Below are 17000 nucleotides of genomic sequence, written 5' to 3'. Positions count from 1 at the left end.
TTTGGGGATAGACTGGAGAAACATGAGACATTTTAATTGTTCTGATGACTGAAATCATTCAAGCTTTGAGGACCGCCACTGCCTGTCCTTTAAAATATGGCAGCTGAACGGGAGCTCACTATGGGCTGATCAGGGACTAAAGTTTTCTAAAAATCACGAAGGCCCTTTACTCTAGATTGTGAGCCATTCTCACCCCCCTCACCAGCTTCCATCGTGGGCCTGAGAAGCCCACGGGCTTTAACCAGACAGGCCTGGGTCATGTCACAGCTTGTCTGCAAGTTACCCTACCTCCCTGTGCAGTTTTCTCAACTGAGGAACAGGAGCCACGGTCTCACGCTCAGAGCTGTCGGCCAGGCCTGACAAGGACCAAGGGGACTCACTCATTAAATACCAAGTGTGTGCTGATGTCATTTACCACCAGGTTAGCTCACTCAGTTGCCAATGTTAGCTCAAATAAAACAAGTGATCAGGCAGCAGGAGAAAAACGGGGGGCGGGGGGGGGCGTGGGGAGCTCCATTATGAAGTATGAGCTTTCCATTCTAAACAGATCCCAATTATCTCTGGGTTGATCATCAGCATTATTGGTTACTGTAAAGAAACTGGATTGTCAGAGTCCATGTATCTTAAATGACACAAACTAGTCTTCACTCAGTGTTTCCTATGAGAAGGCAGAAGAGAAAGCCTTTTAAGCCAAAATATTCTTAGAGCACATATAAAAACTACTGTTTTTAAACAGAGGGAAAGCATACTTTATAATGACGCGGTCTCTTCCCGGTGTCGAATGGGAGAAGGTAGAGAGTGAAGGAAGCAGAGGGTCAGAGGTTAGGAGAGGCTGGTGAGTAACTAAGAAGTGGCAGAGCTGAGACCAAAAACCAGGTCAGCCTGACTGCCAAAGCCCAGGCTCTTCAAGGCCCAGTACTGGGCCTTTTTATCTACAGTCTGTGACGTCATCATTTTGGGGTGAAACTCAACCAGGTCTTCTCAGATCATACTCCAATAAGAGCATAAAGACATATTTCCAAGTTCGACAGATGGATTTTGGCTTGTCTTCTATACAAGGTTATATGAACCTTCAATTCCACTAACATAAATGAGACATTTTCTTATTTATTTTTTTACTGAAAATGCCACAAGTAAAAAGAGCCAGGGTTTGAAAGAAAGTCATGTAATACATACACTGACAAACACAAACACAAAATTATAACAAAAATTTAAACTGCTCTGAAATTTTCTATTAGGTTTATCACAGCTAAAGCTATTATGGTCAAGTTTGTGACCGTTTAACACGTTGCTCTTAGTATGTTTTCCATAAAAAGTTACTTTGGTTCTACTTGCAACAGATGAAAGAGCACACTCCTAACCCTGACTGACGCACATTAGCTGCCCATAAGGGGAATCGCCATACGCTGGATTATTACCACTACTAGAAAAACGATTTTTCCTTCTGAGGGGGCATCACTGAACCAGGTGCCATAAATTATTTCACTTAATCCATTTTTAATTTAAATGTAGGAAAGGAGAGTGGTTAAGAACATTAGTTATAGTAGCTGATGATGGCCTGGGTTGAAACTGTGGTTCCCGTTCAACCACTTATTGGGTGTGTGATCCTGGGCAAGTTTATTCATCTCTCTAAGCCTCAGATTCTTATCTTAAAGTGACAGTAATTACAATATCTACCTGATAGAGTTGTGATAAGGAACTAAACTTATATATGGTGTTTAGCATACAGTAAATACTCAATAAATGTTAACTATTACTGTCTGCAGTTTTTTAAAAAGTGTGATTATCATATCCCACTTTAAAGACGAAATGCTGGGAAATTCCTTGGCGGTCCAGTGGTTAAGATTCCATGCTTCCTCTGCAGGGGGTGTGGGTTCGATCTCTGGTCGGGGCACATCCCGCATGCCGCATGGTGCGGCCAAAAAGATAAAATAAAATAAAATGAAAAATAAAGATGAAATGCCTATGGATTAAAGAACTAAAACACCTGCCTCAGATCTGCCTGATTCCAAAGCCCAAGGCTCTTTCTAACTATCATGCAGATTCCCGTTTAATTAATGGGATCTTTATTGGTTCTTGTATTGATAAAAGTGGGTATGACTGGTAAAAACTTTATAGGTAGGTAAAGTAAATATGGGGAGGTTTTTCTTTTAATTAAAAAAAAATGCCCTTGCTTGCTGATCCAGGTCCGTGTCCAGGACAGTTGCTTCTGTGAGCTGCTGAGGAGCCGGAGGAAGGAAACCACGGCCCTCGGCCTTCTGACTGCAGACATTTTCTTGGGGCAGCTTATATACGCCTTGTTTTGATTTACTCTTGTTGTCTTCTGTGCGTATGTAAGAAAATTCTTAGATCATATGCAACCCAGTTTCACGTCTACTTTCATTTACTCATATGGCTTGATACTTGGGGGATTAAGTGGGGTTGAAAAAAGAGAAGTCCTAATGTCTAAGTTAATATCTCAATTTCTACTCCTTGTCAATGGCATCCCACAGGTTACAATAGATTTACCCTTTCCTAGCTGCGCAAAGGGCTAAAATTTAAAAGGATGCCCAGGAAGCAGACATAATTTTTCAACACTGGAACCACAGCTGACTCACCCTGTCACACACAGGTCAGTCACCAGGGTCCAATGAAGCAGCCGCCTCTATTCAGGTTTCTATGTTTTAGGGGTTGATTCAAATGGAATAATAACACTCGCCATCCCCATCACCGCCTTCTCCACTTATTCAGCATTTACTTATGTGCCAGAAATGGTACTAAGCAGGTCTCAGATGTTATCTCATTTAATCCTCACCTAAGCCACTTGCCCAAGTTCACAGGGCTGAAAAAGTCAGGATGGGAACTCCTAACTCCAGAGACAATAACGTTTATTATTTTTAAAGCCCTGATGGCTGACTTTTGTAAGTTTTTATCTTTAAAAACTGATCCATAACCATCAAAACTGATACAAGGACTTGTATTCCTCTGTTAGGTGAAATCTGTGCGACTCATAACTGACCCTTTGCCTCTAGCCAAGATGGTCTGAGAGACATGTCCTTGCCAAAGTCAGGTAGGTGCTGAGGAAAAGCATGGGCCGCTGTTACCAGCTAACCTGATGGGCTTTACTGAAGTTCACAGTGGCCTCTGAAACACCTCTACTGACTTTCCAGAGGTGAGATGGTGATGAAAGCAACAGTACTCTGATGTGCTGAGGGCTCACTTGCCAAGTTACTAGGTACCCGATGGGTAAGCGGCTAATCGCTGCCGGGCAGGATCACCAGCCGTAAACATTTCTAAACGGGAAGTAAGTCTGTGTGTAAATGACCCGGCTCCTGCTGGTTGTGTGACCTTGATCCTGGACAAGTCACTCAGGCTGTTTCTCATCCATAAAGGTTGATCATAATATCTGCTGGACCTGTGTGACGGGTGTGTCGGGGGAGACACTAAGGTACATGGAAGTGCTTTAAAATCTTCCGGGTACCACGGAAAAATAACACAATGATAAAGTGATTTCAAAAATGGAAAAAAGAGTTGGATTTCTATGTCTTGCTGATGTTCGGTTATTAATATCAGAAGTTCCATTCCACTGCCTTATATTTTAGAATAATAGCCAAGGGGGACAGAGAAAGAAAAAAGTTAGGCAGAAAAATGTGAGAGGTTACCTAGCTTGTCAGCTAAACTAATCTTCCCAGTTAAGTCTGAAATGGAAAACACTGCAAAAGTATGGATAATGGAGCTGCTGTAGGTCAAATACAGCATATTTTATCATGTGGAAAAAATTACTAGGTATGATTTTGTAGCCACCCTCAAAGAGGAATGCTCCCAGAGGGCAGGGAAAGGCTACCTGAGGATCTGTACATATGGCATCAGACACTCAGACACTTTTTAAGAAAGTTTAAAATAAATTTCTCCATCAACAAGTCAACCACTATAACCCAAAGAACTGTGGAGAGAGAGCAAAGCTATAAAAGCAGAGGTCGCATCTTGTGCCCATAGGATCGAGGTCCTGGTTGCTACGAAGTGCACGATGAACATCAGTTTCTTTGGCTATATTCTACGGAAGCCTGATTTACTTACATGGGAAAATACTTAGAATTAGTTTCTACCCACCAACCAGGCTGCCAGATGAGCTAGATACTCAGAGACATGTCCTAATCTTTTTAAAGCAGAAAAGAGGGACTTCCCTGGTGGTACAGTGGTTAAGAATCCGCCTGCCAATGTAGGAGACACAGGTTCGATCCCTGGTCCGGGAAGATCCCACATGCCGTGGAGCAACTAAGCCTGTGCGCCACAACTACTAAGCCTGTGCTCTAGAGCCTGCGAGCCACAACTCCTGAACCCACGTGCCACAACTACTGAAGCCCACACGCCTAGAGCCCGTGCTCTGTAACAAGAGAAACCACTGCAATGAGAAGCCCGCGCACCGCGACGAAGAGTAGCCCCCGCTCGCCGCAACTAGAGAAAGCCCACACGCAGCCACAAACAAAATAAATAAATAAAAATTTAAAAATATCCTGTTAAAAAAAAGAAAGCAGGGCTTCACTGGTGGTGCAGTGGTTGAGAGTCCGCCTGCTGATGCAGGGGACACGGGTTTGTGCCCCGGTCCGGGAAGATCCCACATGCCGCGTAGCGGCTGGGCCCGTGAGCCATGGCCGCTGAGCCTGCGCGTCCGGAGCCTGTGCTCCGCAGCGGGAGAGGCCACAGCAGTGAGAGGCCCGCGTATCGCAAAAGAGAAAAAAAAAAAAAAGGCAGAAAATAGGAGGATAAGAGATGCTACAGGAAGTAGAAGACAGGCATAACCTTAAATACTTGCAAAAATGGCTCACCAAACAAAACTGAGTCAGTGAGCAAGGACTCCATGGGCCTTGCTGTCCTCTTAGGACAGCGCCATGGTTTTACCTGCTCTTAGAAAACTGGGTGCTGCCTTTCCCGGGTATCTAATATTTGGGTACAAATTAGCATGCTGCAGACTTGATAATTACAAAAATATTATTCACTGTTGAAGATTACAGATCTTTTCAAACTGCCAGAGATTAGTGTGGTTAACACAGAGCTGATGGTCTGTGATTAAATTGCTCTTAGGCTATGAATTTTTAACGTTTTCCAGCGTATGGGGAGGGGGGTTGATGACAAGTTTATGGGTTTGAGAATTAAAATTAAATTTTGTAAACGCATTACAGACGTGTTTCCAGTTAAGCTGTGGGTGATTTACATCCGAAAAAGACAATTGCTGGCTTTGTTTACCTGCGCTTTCAATAGAACTTGGATGAGACAGGGCCCCCAAGGATAAAGTGCTTACTTTTTCATGCTTGTGTCTCTCCTTCTCTTTCTCCCTCTTCTCTCTCTCTCGCTTCTCCTTCTCCCTCTCCTTCTCCTTCTTCTCCTTCTCCTTCTCTCTCTCTTTCTTTTTCTTCTTCTCCTTTTTGTCCTTTTTCCTTTCCTTCTCCTTGGGCTTCTCTTTCTCTTCGAACAGCTTCTCGGGAAGCATGGGTGTCAAGGAGGGCAGCATGGCCGGGATCCTCACGGCCGCCGCGGGGCTGAACAGGGGCAGCGCCATGTCCTTGGGGGGCAGGACCAGGGGGACTGGGGCAGCCTTCAGCTTCTCTTCTCGGCCTTTCTCTTTCGTTTTCTCTTTGTCCCGCTTCTCTTTATCCTTTTTGCCCTTTTCTCTATCTTTCTTCTTGTCTTTGTGCTTCTCCTTTTCCCTTCTCACCATTCCATCTTTCAGTCTTGCTTTTGGATCCACATCTTCAAACTCTTTTATCTTAAACTTGTAGGGATCTGCCTCTTCATCTTTGAGAAAGTCCTTCCAGGGATACTTGGCTTCCTTGCTGGTCTCCTTCCCTTTCTCCTTCTCTTTGCTTCTCTCCTTGCTTTTGTCCCTGTCCCTCTCCTTATCTCTCTGCTTCTCTTTCTTTTTCATCTTCGTCTTCATTTCCTTTTTCAGCTTCTTTTTGACGTCCGTGGAGGCCGGCGCTTTGGGTTTCTCCTCGTATACCTTGTGCAGTGGCTCAGGGGTGGGAGGAGAGACTGAAGGGGAGGAGATGTAAGGGAAGCTGGGGGGCACGCTGGGAGGGGTCCCCATCTTGGCTTTCCGGACCACCTCGTCGATGGATGCGTCCATTGTCCAGGAATTGTCAGAACTTGAAGCTCCGCCTGAAAGAGGGAGAGGGGTGGACCCGGACTTGGGGAAGTTGCTGGAGGAAGTGGTAGCTTTTGGGGTAGCACATTCTGAACCTGAAATCCTCTTAGGGCTGGTAAAAATGTCTCCTTCTGACTCGGACCCAGAAGAAAACTCGAAAGGGTCTGGCTCCCGTTCGGCACAAGCCCGTGCAATCACAGCATCAATAGAGTCGTCGATGGTCTTATCAGTCACGACGGCCTTTTTCGGCTGATTCTCATGGTTCAGTTTCCCAGCATCGGGGGCTGTTTGTATTTGTTTCACCTGAATGGTCTCTTTACTAATTTTTTCACTTATTGTAGCTGAAAGAGTCCTGTTAGGGGTGTCGGGTCTGATGGGTACTTGGGGAATGTGAGTGATGACCTTGGGACTCTTGGGGCTTTTGGGGCTCTTCGAACGTCCAGGAGACTTCTTTTCTTTGGATATGGTTTTTGGAGACCGAATAGGACTTCCGACCATTGCTGGTGATGGAGTCATTTTGGGTGATTTAGTCTTCTGCCCTGGAGAACTGGTTTTAGTCTTTGTTTTAGGTGTAAACGACCTTGCTTCCAACGGTTTTGCAGTTGGCAGCTGTGATTTTGCCACTGGAGCTAACATTGGTGGCTCTGGTGACGGAGGAGCTAGGTCCGTGCTGTCCTGGACGTGGACGGGGGACAGCATTGGTGGGATCTTCTGGGGGTTTATTGAGCTGAGTGGCTCTCGAGCCTCCAGTAACACCACGTCCAGGGCGTCCCCTTTAGTGCTTAGCAGGCGTGGCCGCTTCATTGTGGGCATTTCTTCAGCTTCCGGACTGTCCAGCGGTCTCTTACCCAAGAAGTTCTCATCATTGATAATTTCCTCCTCTTCCAGTTCATCATCTTCTTCCAAGGGAACCTGCATGGCTTCTGCTGATGTGCCCCCATCGGTGGGCACCTGCTCTTCTTCTTCTTCTGGTGAAGGAAGAAAAATGAAGTATTAGAACATACATATATATAAAACCTAAGAAATGAAAACAATGCTTCAAACATGATTTCTAAGAAAGAAAGGCAATTATTGACAGTTGTTAGAGAGTAAAGTGGTAAGTTTTCTAGAACCTTCCAAACTTGCATGCTGCCGTGCTTTGAAGAGTGGCAACCAGTGACAGGAGATATACAAACCGTTTTCCTTTCTAGTGGTGTGGCTCTAAATGCAGGATCTGGAGTTTGCTAAGGATTTCCTGTTTGCCCTCTGCTTCCTTAATTAATTCTTTTCCTAACTTGACTAAATACTGCCTTTCTGTTTTCTGCCTCCTCTTACGTACACGTGTACACACACACACACCCCTACCTCTAAAAACCAAGAGATGGGGGACTTCCCCAGGGGTCTAGTGGTATAGAATCCACCTTCCAATGCAGGGGATGCGGGTTCGATCCCTGGTCAGGGAACTAAGATCCCACACGCCGCACAGCAACTAAGCCCACGCGCCACTATTACTGAGCTCGCACGTCTCAATGAGAGAGCCTGCATGCCGCAAACTACAGAGCCCATGCGCGCTGGAGCTCACACGTCTCAACTAGAGAGAGAAAACCCTCACGCCACAACCAGAGAGATGCCCGGGTGCTGCAACAAGAGACCACACACCGTAATGAAAGATCCTGCACGCCTCAATGAAGATCCCATGTGCCGCAAGACCTGATGACGCAGCCAAAAAAAATAAAGAAAATAAATTAAAAAAAAATAAAATAAATATTTTAAAAAATCAAGAGATGGGTTATTATATGACTACTTTCCTCAGAAATGACAGAAAAGAATCCTTTTTAAAAGAACCTTCATAACATATTTTAATTCTTGGAGCTTGGAAAATGTAAATCTCCAACCTGGACACAATTCATACGCTATTTATGTCTTCTATTCTGCTGGCTTGAGGACAGCCACTTTGAGAAGCAGTGTGGTGACATGAAGGAAACATTGGCTTGGTGTTTCAGCAGGCGTTCAGGCATCACAAAGCAACAGGCCTAAGGCAATCTCTTAACCTCCTTGAGGCTGTCTTCTGACCTCTCAAAAGGGGCTGACGTAACTTGTCCTACCCACTTGACTGAGTTGCTGTGGGGTCAGATTATTTCTCTCCACACATATTAACTAAGCATCTACCATACGTAATGCACAATGGTAAAGGCTGAAAGAGCTACAGAATAAGTCAGAAATAAACCACGACCTGAAAGAGCTTACAGTTCAGCAGGAGTCGCCGTGTAAGTGTCTAGCACATAGAAGGTGATTAGTACCATAAGAGAGATAAAGTGCCACAGCAGTTCAAAGGAGAAACAGAATACCTCAATGTCAAAGATCTGGGACACACTTGACTACTCAGGTAGCATTTTGGATATTTGGAGATTGATAATGGTGAAGTACAGGATGTAGGAACAGATGACACAGAGATGGAGGGGTGCACATAGGAAGTTGTATAAGAACCAGGGAATAATTTGTCTGGAAGGTAGGGTGCAAGATGGGAAATAGGAGAAAGTAAGTTTAGCAAGCTTACATCCAGATCCTAGAAGTTTTGAATTCCAGAAAAACAAACATGATCTTTATTCTAGTGGTAGTTTAGACCTTGTAAAGATTTTTAGACAAGGGAGAAAAATGACTGGAGTGTATGTTAGCAAAATTACTCTGGCAGGAACATATATGATGGATGGGAGGTAATGGATACTAATGGAGAGGTGACAGGTTAGGGGTTATGAAATGATGTAGGGAAGTGACAAGAAAGGTCTGAACTAGAAGAGCGGTAACGAGTAAGAGGTAGATGATATTCTGAAGAGAGAATGAACAGAATCTGATAAGTGATTAGGTATAAGAGTGGAGGAAGGATTCAAACAGGTTTAAGGCTTTCAGCCCTGGTGAGTGAGAAATGCAGTCATTCATACAAATAGGAAGTAAAGAAATAGAGAAGGAAGATGATTATGAATTAGCTCAATCCTTGAGATACACTATTCAGAAAACAGGACAGGGTGTTAGAGAAACCTTTGCTGCGCTCAATGAAATCATCATAATGGATAATGTCAGCAAGGGAGCAATCAGGGTAGTTAGGTTTAGATATTCTAAGGATAAAGAGAAAAGGAGGCACTAAGAAATCAGGGGAGGTCAAAGAGATCAAGGGGGGTAACAGTTTTCAAGGGGAGGACTCAGGAACAAAGTCAAACGCTTAGGAGGGCAGCGAGAACAAAGGCTCACAGCGGAAGTCCCTCCAAGGGCAACACTGAGGGGGGAAGACGTAATGTTCGTGAAAGCGCTTTGTGAACTACAGAGAACAAGACAAACTGGAGACACAATTATTGCTACCATTACTCGAGAATAATACTGTCATCCATCCAGTCACCCAAGTGAGAAACATCACGCCATGCTGCTATTGCACCTTCCCCTCTTTCTCCAGATCAGAACTGTGAACTGTTTCTATTCTGTTTCCTTTCATGTGTTTTCCCCATCACTACTGTTAGCTCAACTCAGCACTGGGTTTCTACACATCGTGTTTAAGACTGTACTACTTTGCCAGTGAGTAATTCTATCAAATTGGAACTGGCAAGATGACTACCACATAGGCATTTGAACTGCAGGATGTGTGTCACACTGGGCTATGGAAAACGGGACTGTTTTTCCAGCAAATACTTTAGAAAACAGACTGGTTCATTTAGAATTTGGAGCTCAAGTATCTCAGAAAAATATTTTAAAAATTAATGGTTGTTGCTTACATTTAAGTGAGAAAAATTTAACATAAAACTTAATTCAAAGCGGTCTCCACAAGCTAGGAGGGATTACTCCAATTCTGTTATTTTATTTTTATGGTTTCTTTTTTTTGTTTGTTTATTTCAAGTCCCTGCTGTTAACTTGTATGCCTCTAGAAGCTTTATGTGGTTTAGAGGAATATAAATGAATTATAAAAATAAACTATTACAAGAGCTGATTTTAGGAATACTTAAATATACAAATGTTTACTTTTAATTTACAATTTTTTTACGCTTAAAGATTTTATAAGAAAGTCTTCAATTGCAGCATCAAAATTAATCAAAATGAAAAGGGAATTTTGCTGGAAGAGAAAGCCTTCAGCTTTAATAAGAACAGGTGTGAAATGTTTAAAGTGTGAAAATATTTACAACAATTTTCTGAATTAGAAATTATCTGGTACATTGCAGAGCGTATAAGTGATGTGCATGCAAGGCATAAAGCATAATAGTGAACGGATATCTGTAAAACAATTGTCGACTTCCGGAAGACAGCATTAGCATCATCACCACAACTCCCCTTGGTTCCTTTCTAATTCATCCTCTCCTCTCTCCACTCTCACCCCCATCCCCAGGTAACTACTGGTCTTTCTATATCTTTCCTTTCTTTGTTTCCTGTACAGTTTTACCACATTTGTATGTAGTGACTTGTTTTTGAACTTTATACACGTGGTATCATACTGTAACGTTCTTCAGCTTTTTTGCCCCTAACATTATGTTTCTGAGCATCACCTATGTCCATTCAGGTAGCTGTAGTGCATTCATTTTCACTGTTGTAAAAATGTACCACACTTATTAACCCATTCTCCACAGTATTAAAGTTTTCCACTTGAGTGAATATATTTTATTTTTAAAATATTACAAAATGCAAACAAATGAATACAACTGATCTAGCTTATGCTTGCTCAAACACAGACTTAACTGGTGATTTTGCATAACGAGTGTCTGGCTTTCTATTACATGAGTTATTTTAATTCTGTGTTCTAAGAGTTTGGAGTAAGATAAATATGTGATGGCTACTGAATGGTTTATTCTTTACCATCATCCAAACCCCACCTGAAGGTTAATCTCAGTTTGATTACAGGTGAACAGCAATGAAGTATTCCTTGTGTGTATGTGTATAATGAGCATGATTCACCAAAAATCTGTAAAATATCCTAAAAATGGTTTTTAGCATTTTCCTATACTTATCCATGAAAACAGTTTTACTATAAAATAGCATATAATTTGGTTAACAGAAGTTTAATATTACAAGATACTTGATCTTTTGACATGTTATTATATAAAGGTATAAAAAACAGTATAAAAATTTTTTTGAGGGGCTTCCCTGGTGGCGCAGTGGTTGAGAGTCTGCCTGCCGATGCAGGGGACGCGGGTTTGTGCCCCGGTCCGGGAGGATCCCGCGTGCCGCGAAGCGGCTGGGCCCGTGGGCCGTGGCCGCTGGGCCTGTGCGTCTGGAGCCTGTGCTCCGCGATGGCAGAGGCCACAACGGTGAGAGGCCCGTGTACCGCAAAAAAAAACAAAAAAAATTTTTTGAGTCACAAGCTCTTTCTAATTTAACACAAATATAGACACAAGAATAAAAGCTGTGCTCGAAAGTCAAAAGAGTGATGTTACGATATGAGGAGTATTTTAAAGATTTTTTTTATTTCCAGAAAACTAAGAACTTATTTTCTACTGTTTAAATGTTTATTTTTTAAAAAGATTTTCTTTTGATGTGTACCAATTTTAAAGTTTTTATTGAATTTGTTACAATATTGCTTCTGGTTTATATTTTGGTTTTTTGGCCACGCGGCATGTGGGATCCTTAGCTCCCCGACCAGGGACTGAACCTGCACCCCCTGCACTGGAAGGCGAAGTCTTAACCACTGGACCGCCAGGGAAGTCCCATGTCCATCTTTTTTTAAAACTTCACAAATATTGAGAGGAGTGGAGGGAGACAATACAAACTCCATTCCAATTTTCCTTCATTAATGACATAAATAAGTAATCTACACTCCCTATATTTCCCAGAGGAGTAATGAGCAAAACGCACTTCTTTACCAAACTTATCGAACAAAACTGAAACAAGGCAATATGGTCTGAACACACCAAAAGGATTTTTAGGGGTTAGTTCTAAGCTACTATAAATATTGACTTAGAATAAAATATCTTAAAAAAAATCTTTTTAACTAGAATAATAAAAGCCTTTAAAGAAACACTATAATCTAAAAAGCTCATGGACATTAGGAAAAAAAGGAAATTGCAAAGGCATGAAAGCTTCTTATCTCATTAACTACACAGATTCATGATCTTAAGCAGAAAATATACTTGTGCTACTGAACTTTGTAGGGACAATAAAATGCTATCTGTATATATTTCACCAAAAATTAAATGTATTTAAAACTAGATTTCCTGTGATGTTTTGGAAATACACATACAGAAATTAATTTCTAGCAACGATGACATGAACTTTCTTACTGTCTTTTTAGTTTATGCACACTGATGTTTTTATAACAGATATGAAAGGATTCATTTAAAATGCACATTTTTCAAAAAACATCTTTCTATACTAGGTATGTTTATTACAACCAGTTACTTTAAGTGACTCCATACTACTTACATTCATTCATTCACTCCTTACTCATCAATCAATCATTCGTTCACCTACCGAGTGCCTTGTGAACACCAGTGCAGGGAGCACCATGTTAGATCCTAGGAACATACAGTCAAATAAGACATGACTTCCTATCCTGAAGAATCAACTACATTTTGTGGCCATCCGTTCAAGTGCAACTACATTTTGTGGCCAACCGATCCGGCAAGGATTGGTACAAGGCATGTACGTAGCCACATCCAGGGATACGAGGACAGAAATCCCAAGGTCAACTAGAGAGGAAGTGGATGGAAACTATATCTGGGGTCCGTTACCAGAGCCACAGTTCGACCTAGCACAGCCCATTTACTCTCTCAGACCTAAGTTTTCCCATCTGCAAAATAGAAGTACTGGGGGGTGCGGGGGTGGGAAGGGATAAACTGGGAGATTGGGACTGACATATACACACTACTATACAGAAAATAAATAACTGATAAGAACCTGCTGTATAGCGCAGGGAACTCTACTCAGTACTCTGTAATGGCCTATATGGGAAAAGAATCTAAAAAAAAAAAAATGAGTAGATATATGTATATGTATAACTGAATGACTTTGCTGTACACCTGAAACTAACACAACACTGTAAATCAACTATACTCCAATAAAAAATTTTAAAAATAAAAGTTAAAAAAATACACACACACACACACAAGTATTGACATCTGACTTCTGCTTCGAAGAATTGAAGGTCTCTAATATTAGGGCCATCTCCACATGCAGGGGGATGATCTAAAGGGCAGGACAGAGTTCTTTCTGCCCCTAAATATCTCACTGACCACATGCTACAGTACTTGGCATTCTGACCACTTGATTTATGTCTTGGATAAGGGCAGTATCTTTAAGATGTTGCTGCCAAAATATTTTTAAGACTGTAAAGCTGACACGTGAATGATTCTATCCTAATTTTTGAGGTAAAGAGACTCTGAGAAAATGGTACTTCAGTGAAGTAAGTTGACGGAATGCTGAGGATGGAGAGGGTCTGGAACCCAGGGTGCTGCCAAGAGGGGGAGGCACTGGTGGGCTGCTGCTGTTGGGGGGCGTGTCTAGGGCAGTTGGAGGATGACAGGCAGACACTGGATGCCTGGGAAATGCAAGAAGAGCGGCAATATTAAAACAACCCATTCCATCATTTTATCTTAGTTCCAAATGAGGCCAAAAATTTTTTTCGAATCCCATCTACGTGCCCTCATAAAATATTTTAAAAATTGTCCTGTCTATAATGGGACTGAAATTAGACCCTTGAAACACAACTCAACATGTATAAGTGTGTAGGTATTTTCTAAACAAACCTGTTTACTTAAAAAAATGAAATGACTAGCAAAGACAAGACAATTAGGCAAGGACAATTCATACAGTACAACCAATCAATAACAATAAATTGATAGCAGAGTGAAGCTGATGTGTTATAAATACCTATATAAACACTGACCTGCAGAAAAGCACTATTTCACTAACATTCTGCACAATAAAAAACTAAAATGCTATATAAGCAAGCCAACCTGAAATGACACCTGGTATTATAAATGGCCTAATCTATATGTTAATACTGTTGTATCACATAACTGCAGCAAGGCTAAGATAACAGTATGACTTTGGGGTTTCTATGGCTACATCCTGGGCTGGCGTGCCTGAAAGGGCTGGCTGCTGACACTACACAAGCATTCTGAGTGCTTCTTTTTGGTTATTTACGATATGATTTATGATAACAACAACATCTCCTATTTTCTCTCCTCCTCAGATACAATAAATTGCTATCGTTAATCACCCTTCTTAGTTCAACTATGATTACAATAGCATAATAGGGTCTGGCTATGGTAATATTGTGGATTTTTTAAAAGAAATAAATACAAGGAGATCTCTTCAGACAATGTCAATATCTCTAATATTTTAATCATCTTCCTTTAAGTCCTTCAGAATAAACTCTATTACAACTAAGATTCCATATCCAGGATGTAAGCCCTTTGTACAAATCAAATTCATGATCGAGCCCCACACATTCACAAATCACTACCACCATGATGTTCTTAAACTCACCACAGCAGTAAGACTGCACATAGGATACGGTTTCTTTTCCAAGACAAGACAATGACAGTTGTTTCTCTCTTGTATTGAGGAGACTAATCTTACTGCTGTTTTTTCCTCCCCAGAACTAGACAAACCAGGCAAATTAGCCATTCGTCTATCAGAAGGCTAAACAGCAGAGAAAGAATAAAAACTTTGCCATCATGCAGACATGTGTGACCCGCCTTTGCCAATTACTGGCTGTGTGGTTGCTTAATCTTTCTGAACTTTACTTTCCTTTTATGCCCATTCGGGTTAACAGCTAGTACTAACTCTCTGGCTTTTGAGTAACAGTAAGAGGAATCCTTTTCCTCCCTGCATCAATGTCCTTTCCACCAGATCTCGGCAAGAGGTGGAGCCTACTTGATTTGGGTGGCCGGGTAACTTGCTTTGGCTGATGGGTCAGAGTTGGCAAATGCAACACAAGCACAGGATGGAAAACCACGTGCAGACTGGGGCTTGCCCTCCTGCTGCTCATGGGAGACTTGCAACCACCCCAGGGCCCGGGTTAGCCTCCTGGGTGATGAAAACTGTGTGGCTCAGAGCCCCAGCCAAACCGTCAGACATATGAGTGACGCCATCGATTACTAGCTGATGGCAAATGTCCAACCGAGCCCAGCCAGACCCAGCAAAAGGACTGCACCGCTGAGCCAACCCCAAATGCCAACTCCCAGGACTATGAGCCAGTAAACAGTTGCTGTTTTAAGCTACTAGTCTTTGGGGTGGCTTGCTACACAGCAACATGTTAACCATGTGTTCACATGTACATGTACAGTGGATTCATGTTATTTGGGGGTGATTATGTTCTATAAAGGGGTTGCAAACACTCAGTCAGTGAAAACCACTGCTCCCAAAGGAAATACAAGGTTAGGTTCCTATGAGGCTTTGGTCACAACATTTTCGTCAGCAGATCAATAAAGAATCTTGCTTTATGTGTGTTTCTGTTTAAAGACATCTCATTTAATATATACTGTTGATTCATTCACAGTGAACTCACGGCCAACAGTACTGCACGGAGCTGCTCTATTCTTTCTATTAAGGCACATCAAGCCCTCTCGCACCTGGGAGCACCAGCCAGCGTAACGCTTGGGGGACACTTTAGATAGCAGAATCACCAAAAAAAGCAAAAAGTGCAAAAAGCATGGCAACAAATAGACTGAAAATCCACCTGTCGACAGTCTGAGCTGAAATAAGAAGGCAGAGTGTCACTTTGTTTAGACTCAGCTAGAAATGTGCACAACTCAAATTTCCTGCCCCCCTGCGCCTGTCCGTGGATGACTGTGGAAGCACCGTGTGCACTGATCTGGGGGTTACAAGTACATTCTAGCCAGCAGGCGAAATCACAAATACACAATCAGTGCAGAATGAGGGTCGGCTACTTATAATTAAATGGACACAAACCCATCAACATCAAATATTTTTATGAACAACTGATTTAAAAGAAAAGATTTTTCTTGAAAAGTAATTCCAGTCCTCAGAAGGTATTTAATAAGAAGATGAAAAGTGCCTTATGAACTATAACATTGTGATTATACCTGGCAAGACATTTTCCCAAATCCAAACTGGGACGTATTTTAGTTTAAATTCAAAGAAGCAGCTATGTGCAGAACATTCTGCTCAAGCCACATGATCATTCTTTGACTTACTGGAACATACCCAGTTCCTTCCCTTCTCAGGGTCTTTATACCCACATATTCCGCTCCTCTCCACTAGCAACACTCTTCCCTTAGTTACTTCCATGCTTGTCTCTCACCCTTTGAGTCTTAAGCTTAAGCACTTCTCAAAGAAGTATCCCCTGGTCATGCCTTATCTCCAAAATGAGTTACAGTTTGTAACTGCTCGATTCTTAGTGCATTTTTAAAATCTATTTCCCCAACTAAGCTTCACCATGTTTTCCCTTGGCTGCAAAGCAATCATCCATGGCTAATAATCAATATTTCCTTCAGCAGCATTACTATTAGAAAAGTAAGAAAAACTATTTTACCATATTTTTTCTGATTCTAAGTTGTCAAAATATGAAGAAGTGTGTATCTCGGAATTGCTATTTTTAGAATAATAAGTAGCATCTTCTTGTCTCTATTGGATGAGACCCAGTAGTGATGGAGCAGTCACTGCCTGCCCATGGGTGAACCTGACCATCATTCCTGGTAGCATGACTGGACACCAGTGTTTCAGTCAACAAACAATTTAAAAATTTGAAGAAGAAACATTCTTCTTCAGTTCTATGCAGTTAAAAAGAAACATCTGTATGATAAGACTAACTGGCAGCATGCTGTTTTTCCCCTAGTGGTACATAAAAGAATGGTGCTTCTTATGATTGATCATGTGTCTTTTTTTTTTTTTTTTTTTTTTTTTGCGTTACGCGGGCCTCTCACTGTTGTGGCCTCTCCCGTTGCGGAGCACAGGCTCCAGA

General features: G+C 42.0%; 1 protein-coding gene across 2 annotated transcripts in view; it reads right to left on the bottom strand.

Annotated features, from left to right (window-relative positions):
* The window catches only part of TAF3 (TATA-box binding protein associated factor 3), a 154082-nt gene that overhangs the window by 32287 nt on the left and 104795 nt on the right, over positions 1-17000 (bottom strand). For both annotated transcript variants that reach the window (XM_060160032.1, XM_060160041.1), the window contains exon 3: positions 5279-7089. In XM_060160032.1, coding sequence (XP_060016015.1) covers positions 5279-7089 — 1811 coding nt within the window. The remainder of the gene's footprint in view (positions 1-5278; positions 7090-17000) is intronic.

Source organism: Lagenorhynchus albirostris, chromosome 1, assembly GCF_949774975.1.
Source record: "Lagenorhynchus albirostris chromosome 1, mLagAlb1.1, whole genome shotgun sequence".
Classification (NCBI taxonomy): Eukaryota; Metazoa; Chordata; class Mammalia; order Artiodactyla; family Delphinidae; genus Lagenorhynchus; species Lagenorhynchus albirostris.
Note: the sequence above shows the minus strand (reverse complement) of the source record. Positions and strands in the feature narration are given on the sequence as shown.